The sequence below is a fragment of the Coregonus clupeaformis genome, chromosome 19 (genome assembly GCF_020615455.1).
Source record: "Coregonus clupeaformis isolate EN_2021a chromosome 19, ASM2061545v1, whole genome shotgun sequence".
Taxonomy (NCBI): domain Eukaryota; kingdom Metazoa; phylum Chordata; class Actinopteri; order Salmoniformes; family Salmonidae; genus Coregonus; species Coregonus clupeaformis.
Genome location: NC_059210.1, coordinates 37,876,403 through 37,898,249, shown reverse-complemented (window position 1 = coordinate 37,898,249; position 21,847 = coordinate 37,876,403). Strand labels below are relative to the sequence as shown.

At 42.0% G+C, this 21,847-nt stretch overlaps 1 protein-coding gene across 2 annotated transcripts in view; it reads right to left on the bottom strand.

Moving 5' to 3' along the window:
• LOC121531406 (ankyrin repeat domain-containing protein SOWAHC) overlaps nt 1-21,847 on the bottom strand; it is a 37,094-nt gene that overhangs the window by 681 nt on the left and 14,566 nt on the right. Inside the window, exons 2-5 of one of the 2 annotated variants that reach the window (XM_041836644.2) lie at nt 14,682-14,765; nt 11,518-11,520; nt 4,476-4,548; nt 304-399 (exon numbers count right to left, since the gene is read on the bottom strand). In XM_041836644.2, the coding sequence (XP_041692578.1) occupies nt 304-399; nt 4,476-4,548; nt 11,518-11,520; nt 14,682-14,765 (256 nt within the window). The remainder of the gene's footprint in view (nt 1-303; nt 400-4,475; nt 4,549-11,517; nt 11,521-14,681; nt 14,766-21,847) is intronic. The other variant, XM_041836645.2, reaches the window with a different exon arrangement.

Genomic DNA, 21,847 nt, shown 5'->3' with positions numbered 1-21,847 from the left:
ATGAAACGGCTCAACCAACACTACCTACTGCATCTTCTACAGCCTGGGGTACTCAACTCTTACCCTACGAGGTCCAGAGCTTGCTGGTTTTCTGTTCTACCTGATAATTAATTACTCCCACCTGGTGTGCCAGGTCTAAATCAGTCCCTGATTAGAGGGGAACAATTCAAACAAGCACTGGAACTGGCTTCGAGGTCCAGAGTTGAGTTTGAGATTGACTAACCTCTGTGGTGAATATGTATGTGGTGTTCCCTTTAGCTACAAGAGGAAACCACAGGAAGGCCAAACAGTAGCAGCACTCACATGACTGGGAGCTTGGTTTGTTGAACGCATCAGCGCTGCCACTCCAGTAGTGGACTGCATGCTTCCCATGGTAGTCCCTGATGTTAGTTCTGGCATCTGATCAAATGGGGAAGATCATCATTACATATTGATCAACTTAGATATACATGATACTGTGCAGGATGCTACATTTTTAACAAATATATCTGATTTGTAAAGTCAGGAGATCATTTGATATGATCCCATCAGAATTCATTTATTTAGATATAAATCCATTCATAACCTGCAAAATAGCAATGGTTATTGCTTTCCAAACACAACTATGTTCCAACATAAGTCATGATAGTGTATTCCCTAAAAATCACAAAACACACACACACAGTAGGTATTAGGCTAGAGGCAGTTCAGTTGGCTAATACTGTAGGCCAGCAGTTTTGAGTCGTGTCTCAAAGTGTCAGAGAGAGAACAGAAGTCAAGGGCATGTGAGCGACTCGCTCCTCAGCTCCTGTATCTGATGTTTTTAAAGAGGTACCTATGGGGGGGTCATTAAAACTAATCTCCAAAGTGTGAGAGGCGGGAGGTGGAATGGTCTCTGGCTATTGCCCCCGTTTATTCCCACAATGCTCATCACTGTGGCCACGTTACACACTCGCGGACGGAGGCTCTCTCAACTGGATGGGGGGCCTCCTGCTCCACCACCACCAATACCTGAGAGGCTCATTAAGGAACAGCTTGTTGGCTAGCAGGAAGCTGGGCAGAAAAATCCCTCTCCTCTCCTCTTTTCTTCCTCCATTCCCCTCCACAATGGAGAGGCTCAGTGAGAGGGAGGGAGAGAGACCCCAGGGACTCCGGAGAGAGGCGGCAGGTAATTATCTGAGATAACATGCAGCGGAGGAGAGGGAATTGTGCTTTTGAGAGGAGGGCGGACAGAGAGAGAGAGAGAGAAAGGTCAACAGCTCCTATTCTTTTTGAAGGCGAGTCAACAGCCTGTTATGCCTCTTCAGAATGAATGACACCGGATCCACTGTTTCTGAAATGTCTCATTCTGTATTCAGTCTCTCTCTCTCTCTCTCTCTCTCTCTCTCTCTCTCTCTCTCTCTCTCTCTCTCTCTCTCTCTCTCTCTCTCTCTCTCTCTCTCTCTCTCTCTCTCTCTCTCTCTCTCTCTCTCTCTCTCTCTGCAGACGGACGGTAACCATCTGCCAGCCCTGCCAATCCAATGAAAATGAATAAGAGTTTGCTGCTGTCAGGTTTGATTGCCGTTTTGGGGCTGCCTGATGCAAAGCAGCATTTAACCCTGTCATGACCAGAGCAGACCACAGGCCGTATGTATCCAGTGTCTCAGAGTAGGAGTGCTGATCTAGGATAAAGTCACCCCTGTCAATGTAATCTTATTCATTGTGATCTAAAAGGCAAAACCAGGGCCGGCCCTAGCCACTAAGCGACATAAGCGACATTAAGCGACATAAGTGACATTAGGAACTCAGTCGCTGTCTCAACTTACTGTTGAGAGTTAGAATAGTAGAATACACAAGGGCAATTCTTAAATTAGGTTGTGCATCAGAAGTTTGTCTCTTGATATGTCAGTCACTCAATTAAACACTCAATTAGCCCATGTCAGCCCCCCCAAAAATGGTTTGGTAAGTTAGTCTAGCCAGCTATCTAAACTTGTAGTAATCATGGTTGAATTACCGACCGGGTGAATTACCCCCCATGGCAAAATTAGTAGAATTGCATGAAATTTGTTATGAAATTGGAAAATCCTCTCTCCGTTATCATATTCGCATCCCACTGGGCACAGACGTCAATTCAACGTCTATTCCACATTGGTTCAATGTAATTTCATTGAAATGACGTGGAAACAACGTTGATTCAACCAGTGTGTGCCCAGTCGGATGGCATAAGTCATGGCAAAATGTGTAGAATTGAAGCAACTTGCTCAACAAAATGTTGCTTAGGGCCCCCAAAAGGCTGGGGCCGGCCCTGGGATCCTAGATCAGCACTCCTACTCTGAGATGCTTGATAAACACGGCCCCAGGGCACTGTGGGTAAAAACAGGCCAAGGGTAAAGCATCTGAAAATGTTTGTCCGTACACTGTAGCGTCAGAAAGTCATTATCTAATAGCGATATTGTATAACACTCCTGTACATAAACATGAGCATTTCAAAGATCATCTTGTCTGTGTAATCGATGCAAATTTGCGGTTATTGGTTGATTGTGAATATGATACCTTAACAATAGTTGTTTAACAAACTGTGAGCTAAATTCAGCAAGAGTAGCTACTTATATTTCCACAAATGTACATGTCGATGTAAACCAATAAATTACAGGGCAGTTTAAATGAGATAGTGGGTCCATAGAACTTGTTTTCTCTCTCACACAGAGGTGGGCATGGTTAGGATGTGTAACTGATTCTGTTCGTTACTGACAGCTCCTCCTAATGACACTCCCTTACAGCTCTGGTAAACACAGTTAGACAATTACTGCTGCGTGCGTCTGTCTGCTGAGACTCACATCTCTACCTCTCTCTCCTTGTGTGGTTGGGACTGGGGAGAGCTCAGGTTAGGTTTAAACAAACAAACAAATTTGGACTAACTGTTCCTTCACTTATTGTTTTAATCAAATGTTCCTTTGCGATGGTTATGCAGTATCTTTGTTGACTTTAAATATTTTTTACATAAAGCCTTGTGCTGAATGTAGGAGTCTTGTCCAACATGAGTGGGATGGGGACGGCGTTTTAGGGGCCGATGTTAAAATGTCATTAATTCAAAGAGTTGTCCCAGGAGACTGTGGTCTCTTCTTTGGTCCCTTCGAAAACAGAGACAAGGGAAAGAACACCAATCTACATAGAGGAAGTAGGGTTCAGACAAATGAGTTGCATGGTGGCAACACACCCTTACATTTAGCTAAGCTGTCACACAGTAACAGGAGCACTTGACTGACAGGCCAAATGCCCATCCCTCCCTTCCCTACCCCCCCCACCCTCCCCTCGCTCTCATTGACTCTGAAAGACACAAAAAGGGATTCATAGAGGGGGTCCTTGGCAGAGAGAGCGCAGTCTGCCCATTCTCCTCATTGGCCATATGGGAACATGCTTTTGTGTACAGAGCGAGTGTCTGAAGACAGTGACCCCGAGGGGGTGAATGGTACAGGCTGACTCCTAGCATATGGCTGTCTATACTGGCAGGAGGGCTCCAGAACCAAGGCCTCTGACCTGGCACACCACCACAGGGATCCTGCAGATTTGGGCTGTGTCCCAAATGGCACCCTTTTCCCTATATAATGCACTGCTTTTGACCAGGGCCCATAGTGCTCTGACTAAAAGTAATTCCCTATATAGGGAATAGGGTGCCGTTTGGGATGCAGCCTTAATCATGAATTGCTCCATTGGGCTTCATAGCTTGGTTAGACTCATTAGATGCACTGATCCGCTTCTCCTCGTGCAGAGTGGGCATGCCGGACCACAATGGTCTTTTGTGAGTGTGTTGGCAACGTCCCGCCTTGTCATCTGATGGAGGAGTTTGGTGCTCTGTCTCAGCTCTGACCAAGGTCATTTGGTTTGTGATATTGTTTAGATTGGCTTTCAGACAGTCCCTGAATGCATGCACAATCTGCATCCAGGCCTTCTCTCTCTATGAGTCTGAGTCTGAACCCATATGCCATATCCTGTGTGCAATACCCATTTTAGACTCCTTACAGCTGTCGTAAGGCAACATATGAGCAAGAACAGTAGTTGTAGGCAAACAGTTGTAGGATTGTATTTCTGACACGTGTTTATGGCCTGATATGGTAAACGTATCAGATACGTGTGTTGTATTATGATGATAAAAAAAGTGGAATAAGCTAGTCAGATTGGTGTAATCACTTACTGTAGGTGTTGGTGTAATCACTTACTGTAGGTGTTGGTGTAATCACTTACTGTATGTGTTGGTGTAATCACTTACTGTAGGTGTTGGTGTAATCACTTACTGTATGTGTTGGTGTAATCACTTACTGTAGGTGTTGGTGTAATCACTTACTGTAGGTGTTGGTGTAATCACTTACTGTAGGTGTTGGTGTAATCACTTACTGTATGTGTTGGTGTAATCACTTACTGTAGGTGTTGGTGTAATCACTTACTGTAGGTGTTGGTGTAATCACTTACTGTATGTGTTGGTGTAATCACTTACTGTAGGTATTGGTGTAATCACTTACTGTAGGTGTTGATCAGGAGATGGATGATGTAGTGGTGTCCGTGTATAGAGGCCAGGTGAAACGCCGTGTAGCCCTGCCAAACATAACACAACCATCAGTGTTACAACCCTACCAAACAATCACAAACACCAGCAGGTATGTTAGTCCTACCAAACAATCACAAACACCAGCAGGTATGTTAGTCCAACCAAACAATCACAAACACCAGCAGGTATGTTAGTCCTACCAAACAATCACAAACACCAGCAGGTATGTTAGTCCTACCAAACAATCACAAACACCAGCAGGTATGTTAGTCCTACCAACAATCAAAAACACCAGCAGGTATGTTAGTCCTACCAAACAATCACAAACACCAGCAGTAGTATCCACCAAACAATCAAAAACACCAGCAGGTATGTTAGTCCTACCAAACAATCACAAACACCAGCAGGTATGTTAGTCCTACCAAACAATCACAAACACCAGCAGGTATGTTAGTCCTACCAAACAATCACAAACACCAGCAGGTATGTTAGTCCTACCAAACAATCACAAACACCAGAAGGTATGTTAGTCCTACCAAACAGACACAAACATCAGTGTTCAAAACATCATATAAGTCATACTGTGTTATGATCAAATCAAGCTCCTCAAAGGTATTTACTCCCATTAAATCACAGCGATTTGGATGTCTGGGTGCATGACACTACCCCAGACGTTCTGGTTATCTCAGAGACCTGGCTGAATTATTTGATTATGGATAAGGATGTTGCCATTGTGGACTACAAAATTTTCAGATGTGATAGACAAAAAAGGGGGGGGAGGGGCGGCTATTTATGTCAAATCTACTCTTATGGCATCATGCTCTCTTAGCTGTTGGTATTATTTCTGATTATTTAATAAAAACCCTTTTCTGGTATCTGAACTAGTTGTGTTAGGAGATCTACATCTTGATTGGCTTACACATGCCTCAGATCAGTTAAAAAATATCTGTCTTGAGTTCAACTTGACTCAGCTGATAATGAAACCCACTCGGATTAATGTAAAAAACCTAGCAAACTCCTCATTGATTGACCTAATCCTGACTAACCGTCCACATAAGTATTTGGCTAGTGGTATTTTTGCAAATAATATCAGCAACCACTGCCCTATTGCTTGTATTAGAGATACCAAATTGAAAAATTCAGACCCTCGTATAATTGTGAAGAGAAAAAATAAATATATATCGCCCCAGGCGTTCCTTCATGACCTATATTATTCTGAGATTTTTTCTACTAGCTGTATACCAGACCATGTATTGGCACTTGAATTTTTCTAATCTATTTTTACCTCTCTGGCTGGTAAACATGACCCTTTCAAGCAACTCAGTCAAAAAACCGAACTAATCCATGGTACACTCCTGTACTCTCAGACCTCCTCTTGATAAGAAATCAAGCCTGGGCCAAGACAAACTGTCTCGTTAGCTGATTGGCAGCTATTTAGGCAATTGAGAAATAGGTGCACTGCCTCAGTTAAACAGGCCAAATCAAACTACTTCTTTAGCACTATGGCAGACTCTGTTAGTGATCCCTCTATATTCAGGAAAACTATTAATTCACTGAAGTGGGGTAATTTTTCTACTTCCCTGCCTAAACAAGTTTTAGACTCCTGCATGATTATTGAAAAAGTGAAGATTTGTGATGCTTTTAATCTGCATTGTTCTCAGCTGGTTTCTTATTTAAAAGAAATGGTGGTCATACTGGTCTTGGTCAGCCAGTTGACTGTTCTTCCCACATACAGCCTCCAGTTGCCTCGATGGATGATCAGTCAACCTCACAGGATTTGGGAAATGGTAGTCAGGTTTTTTTTAGGGGCAACTCACATAAACAGAAGTTATTGCTGCCTTATTAGCTATTGACACCAAGAAGTCATTAGGGGCTGACAATTTGGACCCGTCTTTGCTTAAGTATGCAGTGACCCCCATTGCTGGCTCAGTAACACATGTTTTATTTAACTTTAGTATCAGGAAATATTCTAAAAGTGTGGGAAGCAGCTTTTGTGCTGCCACTCCATAAGAGCAGGGATAGTAGTGATCTCGATAATTATCAACCCATTTCCAGGCTCCCTTGTCATGCGAAAATCCTAGAATCATTGGTCCAGTGGTGTAAAGTACTTAAGTAACAATACTTGAAAGTACTACTTAAGTAGTTTTTATGGGTATCTGTACTTTACTTTACTGTTTATATTTTTGACAACTTTTACTTTTACTCCACTACATTCCTAATGAAAATAATGTACTTTTTACTCCATACAATTTCACTGACACCCAAAAGTACTCGTTACATTTTGAATGCTTAGCAGGACAGGAAAATTGTCTAATTCATGCACTTAAAGAGACAATCCCTGGTCATCCCTACTGCATCTGATCTGGCGGACTCACTAAACACAAATGCTTTGTTTGTAAATGATGTCTGAGTGTTGGAGTGTGCCCCTGGCTATCCGTAAATAAAAAAAACAAGAAAATCGTCCCGTCTGGTTTGCTTAATATAAGGAATTTGAAATGATTTATGCTTTTAATTTGACTTTTGATACTTAATTATATTTTAGGAATTACATTTACTTTTGATACTTAAGTATACTTTTATTCAAGTAGGATTTTACTGACTTTTACTTGAGTCATTTTCTATTAAGGTATCTTTACTTTTATGACAATTGGGTACTTTTTCCACCACTGCATTGGTCAACAAACAGCTACATTATTTTCTATCTGTAATTGGTATTCTTAATGTTAATCAATCCGGATTCAGACCTAAACATAGCACCACTACGGCTACCATGCTTGTTGCAAATGATATTGCAAATGCCTTAGATGATAGACAGAATTGTGCTGCCATGTTTGTAGACTTGTCAAAAGCTTTTTATACTGTAGACTATGTTATTCTATTGAATAAGCTGTCCTCGATAGGGTTGGGTACTGATGCTTGCCAATAATTTCATAATTATCTCAATGACAGAACTCAAGCCATCAAGGTCAAGGGGTCAAATCTGAGTTCCTTGAGTTACATAAAGGGGCCCACTACTGTTTACAATCTATATAAATAACAAACCAAAAAATATTAATTTGTTTGCAGTTGATACAGTGTTGTATTCCATTGCTCCATCGGTTGGCCAAGCCTTTTCACATTTGAAATCAGATTGTCTAGCACTGCAGAGGTCACTATTGGATCTAAAGTCAGTGCTAAATGCAAACAAAACAAAATGCATGCTTTTTTTTCTAGGTCCCATAACCCAGATTTCAATGAATTTATAATGACTAGTTTGAACGGTACACAAATTGAGCAAGGTCCTTCCTAAAAATATCTTGGTATCTGCCTTGATGACAAACTGTCATTTAAAAAACATGTGACTGAGCTGGTGAAGAAGTTGAAGTTGAGGTTTGGTTTCTTTTACAGAAACAAAGCATGTCTGACTTTTGTTAATAGGAAGGAAATTGTCCAGGCCACTTTTATGTATATTTTAGATTATGTGGATATTATCTATATGCATGCAGCAGCATCTAAACTTAAACCACCAGATGCTGTTTTCCATTGTGCCCTTAGGTTTATTACTGGTGATGCTTATAGAACTCACCATTGTGTTTTGTATCAAAATGTGGGATGGGCCTCTTTGTATGTAAGGAGAGAGCAGCATTTTCTTGTGTTTATTTACAAAGCACTCATGCAGAAACTTCCTATGTATCTATCATCATTCATTCAATTTAGACTTACAAATTACCAAACCCGGTCATAGGCCCCTTCGGTCTCCACAGAGTTGGGTAAAGCTGCTTGTAGTTTTTTTGAGCCCTTTATGTAGAACAACTCACAGAGATCTCTGAAATTAGATGTTCTAGTCCCCCTGGGTCAGTTCAGAGTAATGATCGGAGACCTCTATGTTAATAAATGTGTCTGTTTTTCTTAATGTGTTTTGTAATTTTGTATATTGTATGTTGTATATATGTTTTTTTGTACTGTATATATGCAGGGCTCATCTGAAAAAGAGACCCTAGTCTTAGTATGACTTCCCTGTCAAAATAAAGGTTTAATAATGAGTGGATAAAGTATGAGGAGGATATTGGAGTGCTTTCCTGATCCTCATTGTGGATTGTGAACCTTAGCGTAATTTATTTGTAACCAGTTATTAAAACCGGAAGGTCTCGCAGTCTGTCTATCTGTACATTCAGATATCATCACTAACCGGATGACACTTCATGCTTTGACGTGAGGAATCTTTGTATTTATTCTGTCTGTCTGATTCGCAGAACCTGCTGTGGGCTACCACGCTTGTCATTTGTACACATTAACACTGATCTCCCCCACCGGACACACTGTCATTCACATTGAGTTCTTCTCTGGTGTCACTATCATACAAACACAGTGCTCAAAAACTTGACAATTTGTTTTCTGTCAGAGAGAAGTTAAGTGACAGTACCGAAATGTGGGGGGAGATTTTGATGTCAGTATTGATTAGAGTAATGGGTCTGTATGAAGCGCTGCGACACAGTCATGCTAAACTCTTATCAAAACAGAGACATATTGGGCCCAGGAGACTCTTTGATATGCAGTACATCTATGAAGCTTTCAGACAAGCTGAAACATTGTACTGTCACTTCATTGTCCTCTGTGTTTCTATCTTGTCACTTTCCTTCCAAACAAGTCTTAAATACATTTATCCCATTGTCTACTGAAAATATGTGTGGATGGATGGCAGCAAAGTAAGAGCATCGATATTGTTTTAGCAGATAATAAATAAAAATATAATATAAGCGCATGCTGTACATAAACTTAATGCATACACACTTAACACACTGCGTGAGTATGTATTGTGAGGTCTACATTTATCTGGGTATTCATATATGTGGGGCGGCAGGTAGCCTAGAATTTAAGAGCGTTGGGCCAGTAACCGAAAGGTCGCTGGTTCGAATCCCCGAGCCGATTAGGTGAAACATCGGTCCATGTGCCCTTGAGCAAGGCACTTAACCCTAATTGATCCTGCTAGTTGCTCTGTATAAGAGCAACTGCTGAATGACTAAAATGTATTAATGTGGCTAAAAGAAAAACAGTACATCTATGTGTGGAGGCTCTAGATACTGTATGCTCCTTTTGCAAGGTAAAGGAGAACCCATTTTACCTCTACATTTGACTTAAATGGCCTTAAATTAGGTATTTCACATTTGCTGAAAGGTCAAAGTCCCTTTAATGTGTTCAAATGTACTTTAGATCAAGGACAAATGGCATTAAACTAGGGTGTCAAGGGTGTAGGGTGAGATCAAGGTATGTGAACTCAGCGGGAATCCAACTCTGTTGTTGGCTGATAAGCTGGTTTTGTAACATGTCCAAGACAACCCATAAGCTATTGAATGAAAAACACACTCAGCACTCTATTTTTGTCTGGTGCTACTTTGGCGCAAGTGCCAAACGCACATCAGTTTGCAATTTCAGCATGTAAAAACTGGCACTCTGGCGTGTTTCACCCCATGTGCCAGGTTCAGCATTTTACCTGTCTAATATCGGTTGTGCTGAGGTGGGAGGGGTGGCAATATTTGAGGTGTGTCCTTGAAAACAAGCAGCAAAACTGTGAGCGGACATCCCCTTTTAACCTATGTATTGTGTAGGCCTACAATATTTTAGCCAGCTCCTGTTTTGGACTTGCGTAAAACCCCCTCCATGAATGCTATTTCCATATTGAAGCCATGCAGTTATGCTTCTTACAATGTGGACTGCAAACATGTCAACATATTTAGCAAAGATGGGATGGCCTAGATACATTTTATTATTTAGTTTCTGTAGGCTATTTAACAAACTAGGCTATAATGGACTAACATTCGAATTGGAGTTGATGACAACGCAGTACATAAAATACCATAAATACACAACTTGAAACAACCACATATTTAGCCATGGAGCACGATCTGAGGGATCAAGCCTCGATACACCTACAACTTATTTTTTAAATCAAAACCCAGCCCTTTCGCGCCACCGCCAGCTACTGCGCCCATAATTCCGGTTGTGAAAATAGCAAAAACATTTTCTGACATAACCCCGAACCTATAGTGCTACCGCCAGGGCCGCCATTGTGTTAATTCTGTTAAAATAGAGCCCTCAGAGTCCACTGACAAACAGGGAGATGATCTAAACAGACCCAGAATACCCTCTCCTTTCAAAGATACTGTACATGCTAACTTTGCCAACTCAGAGTACAATTTATTGTTCATTCTGATTGTGGACACAAGCCATATTTGATAATACTTAATTCAATGACCCAATGTAACTTGGCGCCACCCCTCTTCTAAACCTATTTGTTGGATGCCTATGGTGGGCAGACTGGAATTGGCTTCCTTCTGTATGCCTGTTCGTATGAGTCCTCCAGTCCAAACTCCCTTTCTCCACCCACATGTGATGAGGGAATATCACTCTAAGGCCCTATTCCCACTACGAGATATGAAGAAGAGTCTGAGGAGCGGGGTGGCGAAAGAGAATTATACTCTTCAATTCACAAGGCGTGACAGCTCTCCTTTACCATATTCATGACCGCTACAGTATGGACTCATTTCAAAGGTGTATTAGAATATTAGAATAAGTCTTACCCCCTGAAGAGGAGAGCATGTCGCCAGCCAAATCGCCAGGCATGGAGGAGACCAGAGGAATAGAGAGAAAATCTGAGAACATCAGAGTTAGAGGCACAACCTAATTTCACACTACCACTGCAGGTCATTTGGCTCAGTGAATTGTTTGTCAATGCTCAATTCATATGAAACGCATACAGCAGCCATAGGGCTATTCATATTTCTAGCATTTTCCTATATATGTTTAACGGTACTTGCCACAGCGAGGTAAGGGACTACTTACAGTGAGGGAAAAAAGTATTTGATCCCCTGCTGATTTTGTACATTTTCCCACTGACAAAGAAATGATCAGTCTATAATTTTAATGGTAGGTTTATTTGAACAGTGAGAGACAGAATAACAACAAAAAAATCCAGAAAAACGCATGTCAAAAATGTTATAAATTGATTTGCATTTTAATGAGGGAAATAAGTATTTGACCCCCTCTCAATTAGAAAGATTTCTGGCTCCCAGGTGTTTTTTATACAGGTAACGAGCTGAGATTAGGAGCACACTCTTAAAGGGAGTGCTCCTAATCTCAGCTTGTTACCTGTATAAAAGACACCTGTCCACAGAAGCAATCAATCAATCAGATTCCAAACTCTCCACCATGGCCAAGACCAAAGAGCTCTCCAAGGATGTCAGGGACAAGATTGTAGACCTACACAAGGCTGGAATGGGCTACAAGACCATCGCCAAGCAGCTTGGTGAGAAGGTTTGCAACGCCAGGGTTGTGGGTTCGATTCCCACGGGGGGCCAGTATGAAAAAAATTAAATAATGTATGCACTCACTAACTGTAAGTCGCTCTGGATAAGAGCGTCTGCTAAATGACTAAAATGTAAATGTGATGTAAATGTGACAACAGTTGGTTATTCGCAAATGGAAGAAACACAAAAGACCTGTCAATCTCCCTCGGCCTGGGGCTCCATGCAAGGTCTCACCTCGTGGAGTTGCAATGATCATGAGAACGGTGAGGAATCAGCCCAGAACTACACGGGAGGATCTTGTCAATGATCTCAAGGCAGCTGGGACCATAGTCACCAAGAAAACAATTGGTAACACACTACGAAGTGAAGGACTGAAGTCCTGCAGCGCCCGCAAGGTCCCCCTGCTCAAGAAAGCACATATACAGGCCCGTCTGAAGTTTGCCAATGAACATCTGAATGATTCAGAGGAGAACTGGGTGAAAGTGTTGTGGTCAGATGAGACCAAAATCGAGCTCTTTTGCATCAACTCAACTCGCTGTGTTTGGAGGAGGAGGATTGCTGCCTATGACCCCAAGAACACCATCCCCACCGTCAAACATGGAGGTGGAAACATTATGCTTTGGGGGTGTTTTTCTGCTAAGGGGACAGGACAACTTCACCGCATCAAAGGGACGATGGACGGGGCCATGTACCGTCAAATCTTGGGTGAGAACCTCCTTCCCTCAGCCAGGGCATTGAAAATGGGTCGTGGATGGGTATTCCAGCATGGCAATGACCAAAAACACACAGCCAAGGCAACAAAGGAGTGGCTCAAGAAGAAGCACATTAAGGTCCTGGAGTGGCCTAGCCAGTCTCCAGACCTTAATCCCATAGAAAATCTGTGGAGGGAGCTGAAGGTTTGAGTTGCCAAACATCAGCCTTGAAACCTTAATGACTTGGAGAAGATCTGCAAAGAGGAGTGGGACAAAATCCCTCCTGAGATGTGTGCAAACCTGGTGGCCAACTACAAGAAACGTCTGACCTCTGTGATTGCCAACAAGGGTTTTGCCATCAAGTACTAAGTCATGTTTTGCAGAGGGGTCAGATACTTATTTCCCTCATTAAAATGAAAATCAATTAATAACATTTTTGACATGCGTTTTTCTGGATTTTTTTGTTGTTATTCTGTCTCTCACTGTTCAAATAAACCTACCATTAAAATTATAGACTGATCATGTCTTTGTCAGTGGGCAAACGTACAAAATCAGCAGGGGATCAAATACTTTTTTCCCTCACTGTACATGCTGTGTAGAGATGGTGAGGATTGTGTGTCATAGGAAGACGTGGGTGGTAAGAAAATAGCAAATTAGTATTTCATCTGGTTCACAATGTCATTTTTCAAAGAGGTATATAAAATAAAATAAAAATCTGCACTAAGATGACAATGGACAATGCTACATCTACGAGATGCATTGCATGTCAACATTGTGTGTCCTCCCTTGCAAGTTCAGCTTCTTCTATTCTACTGAGCCATTTACTTTATGTTTGTACTCTTATCTTTTATTAATTCTTATTGCTGTTGCATTGTCGAGAAGAAACCGAAGTATTTCGTTGGATGGCGTAAACCATGTGTATCCCGAACATACGACTAATAAAACTTGAATATTGAAACTTGAAACTAGCTAATTGACAGTGTTAGCTCTTAATGTCAGATGAAAGTTGACTTATTGTAGGGGATAACACACATACATAGATACACCCACATGAAATTGATTAGCAGCTAAATAAAAAGCTACAAAAGCCTCTAAACTGCCTCCAGTGTATGGAGTGTGTTAAGTGAATCCAACGGTTTCTTAGCTCTTAATGCAAGTCTATGCATTATTGATTTTTGATTTGCTTTCTGCTCAGTTGCGAAGCCATTTTATCAGAGCCATTACCCCCCGTAACGATTAGAGACAAAAAGTTAATTATGTAATTATAGAGCCAATAACTGACTTGTCTGGTTTACTTTGCTCTGGTGGGGCTTAAACATTATCTCCTGTGTGTGCACATCACATCATAACCAGGCAGCGGGCTGTGAGGAGAGGAGATTAACACTTAGAGAGGCAGACACTAAATTGAATTCTCCAGGCCCATGGCTGTCTGGGAAGCCATTAAGTAATCACAACATTGCCCCCTCGAATCAATCCACCACCTGCCCGCCTCTGCCGCCTCTCTGCACACAAGACAGGCAGGGTGTGTGTGTGTGTGTGTGTCAGGTGTTATGATTACAATTTGTATTGACTGTGAAGGCAAACTTAGCCCCGGGCTGAGAAAAGAACACAACTCTCTCAGTGAATGTCAAAATCTGCCCCAAAATGAATTACAAAAAGAGTGTGATTGATAAAAGAGAAAATAGCGTTTTGAAAATAACAAAATAACAGAAAACAAACACAGTGAATATTTCACAGTATTTAACCAGGCAGGGATATGACATTGAGAGAAGATCCTCATGAGTTAGGCCTACAGTAAGTAACACTTAACTGGTATTTATTTAGTGTTGCACATTAGAGACTGCCAATTGCTTGGAGGTAAGGGAGGTGTAAGTAGTTCACTCTGTCAAACAAGCAGCCCAGAGTTGAAGAGAAGCTCCTCAGACTAATGAAGCCTTTGGACTAAAACACCACAGGGAGACTGGAGTATAACCTCAGGGCAGGAATCTTACTAAAGGAGTATAGTCAAAACACACAAAGAGTGTGTGTGTGTGTGTGTGTGTGTGTGTGTGTGGGTGGTGAACAATTGACAGACATAGAAAATGGTAACTGTGTGAGGAGATGCGGTAGCTGTGGTCTGTATGAGGTGGAGTAAGGAGTCAGTGTGAACTATGTGTCATTGACCTGTACAGCCTGACACCACCTGTCACCGCGGCGATCGCTCACCAATCTGATGTTGACGTTCATGCCAGCGCGAACCATGTCCACTGCCTCCACGCGGCCCTGCTTGGCTGTCCAGTGGAGCGTCGTCTGAGAACACACACAGAGGGAGGGGAGAGGAGGGGCCAGTCAATCAACACTCAAACTGCTTCTGCACATACATACACCCGCAATGACTGACTGACTGAAATCCCAACTTCAGGAATGTAATAATGTTATCATGCACTGATGTCAATGGGAAATGTGTGAGGAGGTTTGAGGCTAATTTAAAGCCCCCATGCAGTCTTTTTAATTAAGTGTTTAAATCATCACTGTGTGTGTTTATTTCATGAAAATAACTCAAAATATATTTTTTATCATTTATTTCCCGGAGCTTCCTTTTGCCATTGAAATGCTCAGTTTGATCATGTGGGGCTGTGTTGATACACATTTAAATATATTTATATACACAGCCCTGATTGGCGGATAGGATCGTCTAGATTTTTACCCCTTCAAAGTAGGAGGATACATATGCAAATAAAAGATGACTGGTCATTGGTCAGAATAATCAGATCAGATTGTGATGTCATGCTGTGGGCCAAAATCTCCATCCCACCTGAACAGGCTGAAATTCCAAACCTTTTTTTAAAGCTTACACTAAAAGGGCATTATCCACATTTTCACAATTTCAGAGTGTTATTTCGACCTCATAGTGTGGAAATCATTTTTTTTTAAATGCCCCTTTATATAAAATCTCCCTTTGAATTGAATTCATGCCTAATTTGCCTAAACAGATTTGGCTTTGAAGAATGGCACTGTGTCTGCTCTGTAATAAGCTGGCTAATTCGGCCCAATGATGAGTTTATTGATGCCTTACTAAAGAGCTAGATCCAAGGACAGGTGTCCCTATTATTTCTAGTTTGTAGGACTGAACGGGTCCTAATCACGTTATTTCATGTATTATAGGGAATCTACGGGAAACTAGCTACACAATTAGGGAACACAACACTCTTATGCGAGAGACAGAAGAACAAATGTAGTACACACGCCACACACACACACACACACACACACAAACACACACACACACACACACAGTAATTGAACCCCATCTATGATCTTGATGTTTAATGCTATACTTACAAACTTCATGTCCAATTTATGGGGCGAGAACAAAAACAAAACAAAAGATAGGAAGGTTTAGTGTATGATCACTGTTCTAAACATTATAACAATTGCAAGTGTTAGTCACAATGTAAAACATGGTGGGTATCTCTTTGTATTGTTATGTTCCGATTCTAGCTCTGTTCTGCCTTTCTCCAGAGCAGACATTCTTATTGTCCGAATGGATGTATTTATGTAGAAACGGGACATTAACCATTCCCCTCCATCCACATTCGCAGTCAAAGCACATCAAAGTAGGGAGAGAGAAGAGGAGAGGAGAGAGGAGGAGAGGGGAGAGGAGAGGCATGCTTTGATGTGTTCACTCTCTGACATGTCCGTTCATTGACACCTTTGGGCCTATTCTGTTCAGATTTGACATGGGTTCAAACTAAACCCTTAAAACAACCAGAGTTTCCCGTAATCTTCTTTTTAAGAAGATAGTCCCCAAAGAGAATGTAGGGAACTTTAGTAACAGTAAATTTCCCTGTCCCTCTGAACTGATTCTTTGTATCTTTTAACACTGTCAAAAACCTGTACGGTGTGTGCTTCCACCCCATCTGACCCCGCATCCCTTTCAAAAGGACACAGAGTGTCAATGCTACCCTGGTCTTCTCTAGCCCGGCCCACTCCCTACCAACCTCACACTGTCACTACCATGTTGCGGTACAGTAAATTAGATTAAACAAATAGAACATTGTTTTCCACTGCTTTCCAAGTGTTTAATTATCTCTCACCAATGTTTTTCATTCAGCCAACAACCGAGAGCGTGAAAATCTAGCAGGAACCAATGTCTGATGGGGAAAATAGAGTGTGTTGTGTCGGCGGGATAGCTAATGGTAGTTATTTTGGTACCTGCAGCAGCCCCTGCAGTGTGTGTGTGTGTGTGTGTGTGTGTGTGTGTGCGGTGTGCGTGTGTTAATGTAGACTGACCACTGCGCCCAACGAGGTGGGATGCTGCCAAGCTGCTTTAACAGGCCTGGTTTCATTAGAAGGTGCTAACCGAGCTCTGTGATGCCCGTTGGGGTTCATCCATCTCTCAGTCAGACTGTTTGGCCTCCCCAACGCTCCAGACACAAACTGATTAAAAACCTTTCTCCATCCAGGTCAGGAGCTATTGTCACTCATCATGTTACAATGAGCAACTGTGACCAATCTCTGACTGTCCACTTTACACTGACCATTACTAAAATGGAAATGTGTTAAACATTTTAAATGATACAATTAGTGATGAAACACGTAGCTACTATATACAATTCAATCCAACAGTCTCATATTATACTGCTTACAACAGTACCAGAAAAGCTATAAACATGCCCCTAGTTAGTTACTATAATAACACACTCCGTACTGCATTACCTTGTGCATATTTACTGTCACCATAAGGTATACTTTGTTTTAAATCAGGCCCATGAATAGAGAGAGAAGCATTCTGGGAGGTATCTGCCAAGCATCATGGGACAGTTTGACAACAGTGACCCCGTTCAAACTGGCAACTGCCATCCGACCATCTGCTACCATCAGATTGGTATCTGTGGCCCTTTACTGGGTGGTATTCTGGTATAGAGACGAACAACAAAACCAGTTCCTAATGCCCCTCTGAAAGCAGCAGGAAAAAGTACATCAAAAAGGCGTAAATTCTGCTTCTTCCGTTTTGATCAAGTGAAGCATGCAAAGAAATGTAATGCTCTCAAGTGGCAAGGGTTTACACCATTGATGTTGTTACTTCTGCATGGTGTGGCCCATGGAGCTGATGGGGGGATGCGGGGGGCACACAAACTGACTGATGGAGGGAGAGTTTTAGGAGAGGCCAAATGGATGAGGTCTTTTGCTTTGCAGCCTTTCAATAGGCAGCTTAGCACTTGTCTATGCAGTCTCACTCAATGCTGTGTGAAATTCCAGCTTTGGCTTCAGCAGTTTCCTTTCAAAGCCGGACTGCGACATTAGGCTACCATATGCGCTGCTGGTTGAAACATTCTCAACAGACAGACCTCAACAAGGTTTTCATAACAAGTGAAATAATGCCTTTGTGTTGTAGCATACTGGTGTACAGACAGTTATTTTAGAGAAAGTATTGGTTGGGGTTAAACTAAACCGAATGGTTAGTTTGTGTAGTTAACTGTTGCATCTTGTGTATTCTTGTTTTTTAAAGACAATGACTGTGAAATTCTGTGTTTTAACACACAAAAAGCCCCCCAATAATAAAATAAATAAAAAAAGCACACCCCAAATTATGGAATTGTTTCATTCTGTGCAAATATTATCAGTAGCTCTCATCTAGCAAAGACGGCATGGCGGTACATGTCTGCCTTCAGGCAGTGAAAGCTGTGTGTTTGCTCAACTATTAATTACCATGCAATTACAATATCATTACACATCCTGATCAACTGGGCTCCGGCACCATGCGGGTCCCAAATGGCATCCTAGTCTCAATATAGCCCTATGGGCCCTCTTCAAAAGTAGTGCATTATATAGGGAATAGGGTGCCACTTGGGATTAGCCCATGTCTATAAAGTGAGCTAAACTCTGTGGATACAGTAATTAGCATGGATTCTCTGGCCCATCACACTGACTGACCGCTAATATTAAACAAAAACACAGACACCTGAAGAACACAAAAACAAAGAGGCTTGATAAAAATAACCAGACCTGTCTGGTCGGGAAAAATACGCTGTGTATGTAGGACAGCATGTGTTTATTTATCGGTGTGTGTGTGTGTGTGTGTGACTGTAGGATGATAGGGAGAACCAAGGCCTGTCAAAATATATGAAGGGCATGTTTGCATGCCTTGCAAAACAATGCCAGCTTTTTGTTTGTTTTGTAGATAAACATGCCAGAAATTGGACATCCGTGTGAATCCCATTTAGTATACTTCTGAATTAATTATCTTCCTGTTTTAAAGAACAGCGAGACACCCAACCTTTGACACTGCCAGCGCTCTACATCTTTCACCAAGAGAGTAAGACGGGTGAAAGAGCACTATGTATTATCAATGCTTAGCTAATTAAAATAAAAGTAATGGGGAGGTTTGGTTTTAGCTGTAAGCCAACAGCAAAATTAGTTGATCTGTACAGAAAGGAGGCACAGGGACAAAATAATAATATAACTACTCACCCTCTTTGTTTCAAGCAGAAGGTTAACAGAAAGAACACAGTTGTAGAATAGTCATCAGGCAGTACAATTCATAGGAGAAAGAGAATATTGAATGTTGTGGTACTTGTTATAGTATATGATGTCATTCCTATTGGAGTTATATCCTGGACACTGCCTGAGGTTGTGGTAAGAAATATTAACTATTTGTTCATGTTCAGTTTTGTCTTTATAATTTGTCAATAATTTTGATATACTGTACTACATCAAATTTAGAAAATTCGTCTCATCATGGTTTTGCACTGATGAATAAAGTTCAACTCACATCAGCTGGTTGTTGATAGTCGGTGCTCAGATTTTGTAACACCATTGACCTTGAAACTTAGATAGAATCATAGACGTTTTGGAAAGGGGGGATAACCTATCCTTTTTGTCGGATGTTAATCATTAATCCATCTCTCATTCTCACCTTCCTGCTGATCCACAGTGGCCTCTTATTCTATCTAACAGGATCATTACTCTCTCTGATGGAGGGGGGTCTCTCTCCCTTCCTCCCTCTCTCTCTCCCTCCATCCCTCTCTCTCTCTCCCTCTCTCTCCATCCCTTTCTCCATCCCTCTCTCTCTCTCCCTCTCTCTCTCCATTCCCCCCTTTTCATTAATTTCTATAAGAAGATTACTAACTGCTTGTTTGTTGTAGTTGAAGCATTTGATTTCCTTAAGACCGTTGTTTTAGTAAGTGCTCAACTCTTTAATGCCCTCTATCGAGTTTCAGTGGTAAGGAAGGGAATGGGATTGGCTTAACCAGCCTGCAAACCAACAGCCCAGTCAGATAGGAATTAATACAGCGGCGTTAGTAGATAGGAGGAGGAGAGGGGCTGTCGATGCATACTATAGAGAATGCAGTTTATTTAGTGGGGGTCTGGAGAAATGAAACCTATCCTGCTTATTGGGTCAATCAAGTCCGATACAATGTGTTGACGGCACACTATGTCCTCTTCTACTGTGCAGTATGACAGTACTGACTATTCAAGAAGGTTCTATGTATTTGTTTTGGTAAGAGGACAAAGGTCAGGTTTTATTGAGCCTTTATTTGATCAGGGAGTCATACTGAGACCAAGGTCTCTTTTACAGCTGAGACCTGAATTACAGAATTTTCAGAAAATACACACATCAAAATAAAAATACAAAATTCAAGCAGAAATAAAAACACGGTCATAAAAACAAACACATTCATCAGTAAAAGGTCCTCAACCCGCTTTCTGAATTACCCTACAGGAACCAAAACATCCCATTTATTTTTGAAGATTGTTTAACAAACAAGGTGCAAGAAAACTAAAAGATAATTGACCTAACTCAGTAGAGACCAAAGGAATTTCCAGCGTTCCCTGAGACTGGGTGTGGTAACTCATAAGACTAAAGTTTAGTAATGATGTTAGGTGGAGTGGGAGTTTTTGTAAAAGGGCTTTATAAATGGAAACATAGCAATGTATCAAACTACGTGACATCAAAGAGGGCCAACCAAGTTTCTGGTATAGAATGCAGTGATGAGTACTAAAACTGTCACCCCTAATAAAGTGCAGTGCGCTGTGATAAACTGCATCTAACGGCTTTAATGAAGTGGCAGCTGCGTTCATATAGATGATGTGTTAGGCCTACTGCTGCTAGGTAGCTCTCTCTCTGCTCTCTCCTTCCCTCTGTCTGTCCTTGATTGCAGGAGTGAAGTCTGGTGTGCGGGAGTCAGGGTTCCAGCTGCAGCTCATTCACCATAATCACCTCAGCCTTTAAGACCCGGTCAAACTTACCACTCATCGTCAGATCATAGTCAAGACGACCATGTTAGTCTCGCTGCCGACTCAACCTGTTTATTTTTGCTCTTTGTGTTTTGGCCTGTTCTATTTACTTTTTCTCCTGTGCCACAGATATTTGGAACCTGACTCCTGCCTCCGCTTCACTCCTGCCACCACCATCCTGCTCTCCACTACCGGACCTCTCTTTTGGACTCACCACGGACACTAGGACATTACGGTACCACACCTGCCCTGACCTGGATCTGTTACCCTCCCTGTAACCTGGACTTGCTCTTCCCTATTATTGGAAACCTGGACTATTGAACATTTTAAATAAACATGTTAAACCTTCTCTGGCTTGGTGTACTTGTCTGCATTTGGGTTCTAATACTGGTAAATCATAACAGTATGATCTGACCATCATGAACCCAGCAGACAGTAGCTCGGATACCACCCCAGAGTGCACTCAAATTTGGACTGCCATAGCCAATCAGGGCATTTTACTTGGCCAACATGATACCCTGTTTAAGACGATTGCTGAGGACAGTCAGGTGCTGCTTAATCAGGTTCAATTACTCTCACCAATCAAGTGTCTGCCCTTACTACCCCCTTCAGCCCAGATCAGAGAGCCTTTTGTTCCTGCTCCAGAGCGCTATGACGGGAACATGGGAACCTGTGGCGATTTTTTGACTCAATGCTCGTTAGTGTTTGAACAACAGCCCCTCACCTACGCCTCAGAAAGAGCCCGTATTGCCTACCTTATCAACTCTACTAGCGGTTCCGCTCGTGCCTGGGGATCCGCGGTCTGGGAGAGTCAGTCGGACATTTGCAACGCTTACGTTGCCTTCACCACTGAGATGAGGAAGGTTTTTACCACCCCGTACGAGGCAAGGAGGCTGCGAAACGGTTGTTTTCTCTTCGGCAGGGGGGCTCGCAGTGTGGCGGAGATGGCAGTGGAGTTTCGGACTTTAGCAGCAGTGAGTGGTTGGAATGACGAGGCATTACAAGGAGTGTTCATCAATGCTTTGTCGGAGACTTTAAAAGATGAATTGGTGTCATATGATGAATCGCCTACGCTGGATAATCTTATTTCACTCACCATCAGGTTGGATAATCGGATTCGGGAGCGCCGCCGGGAGAGGAGTGTTAGTTCC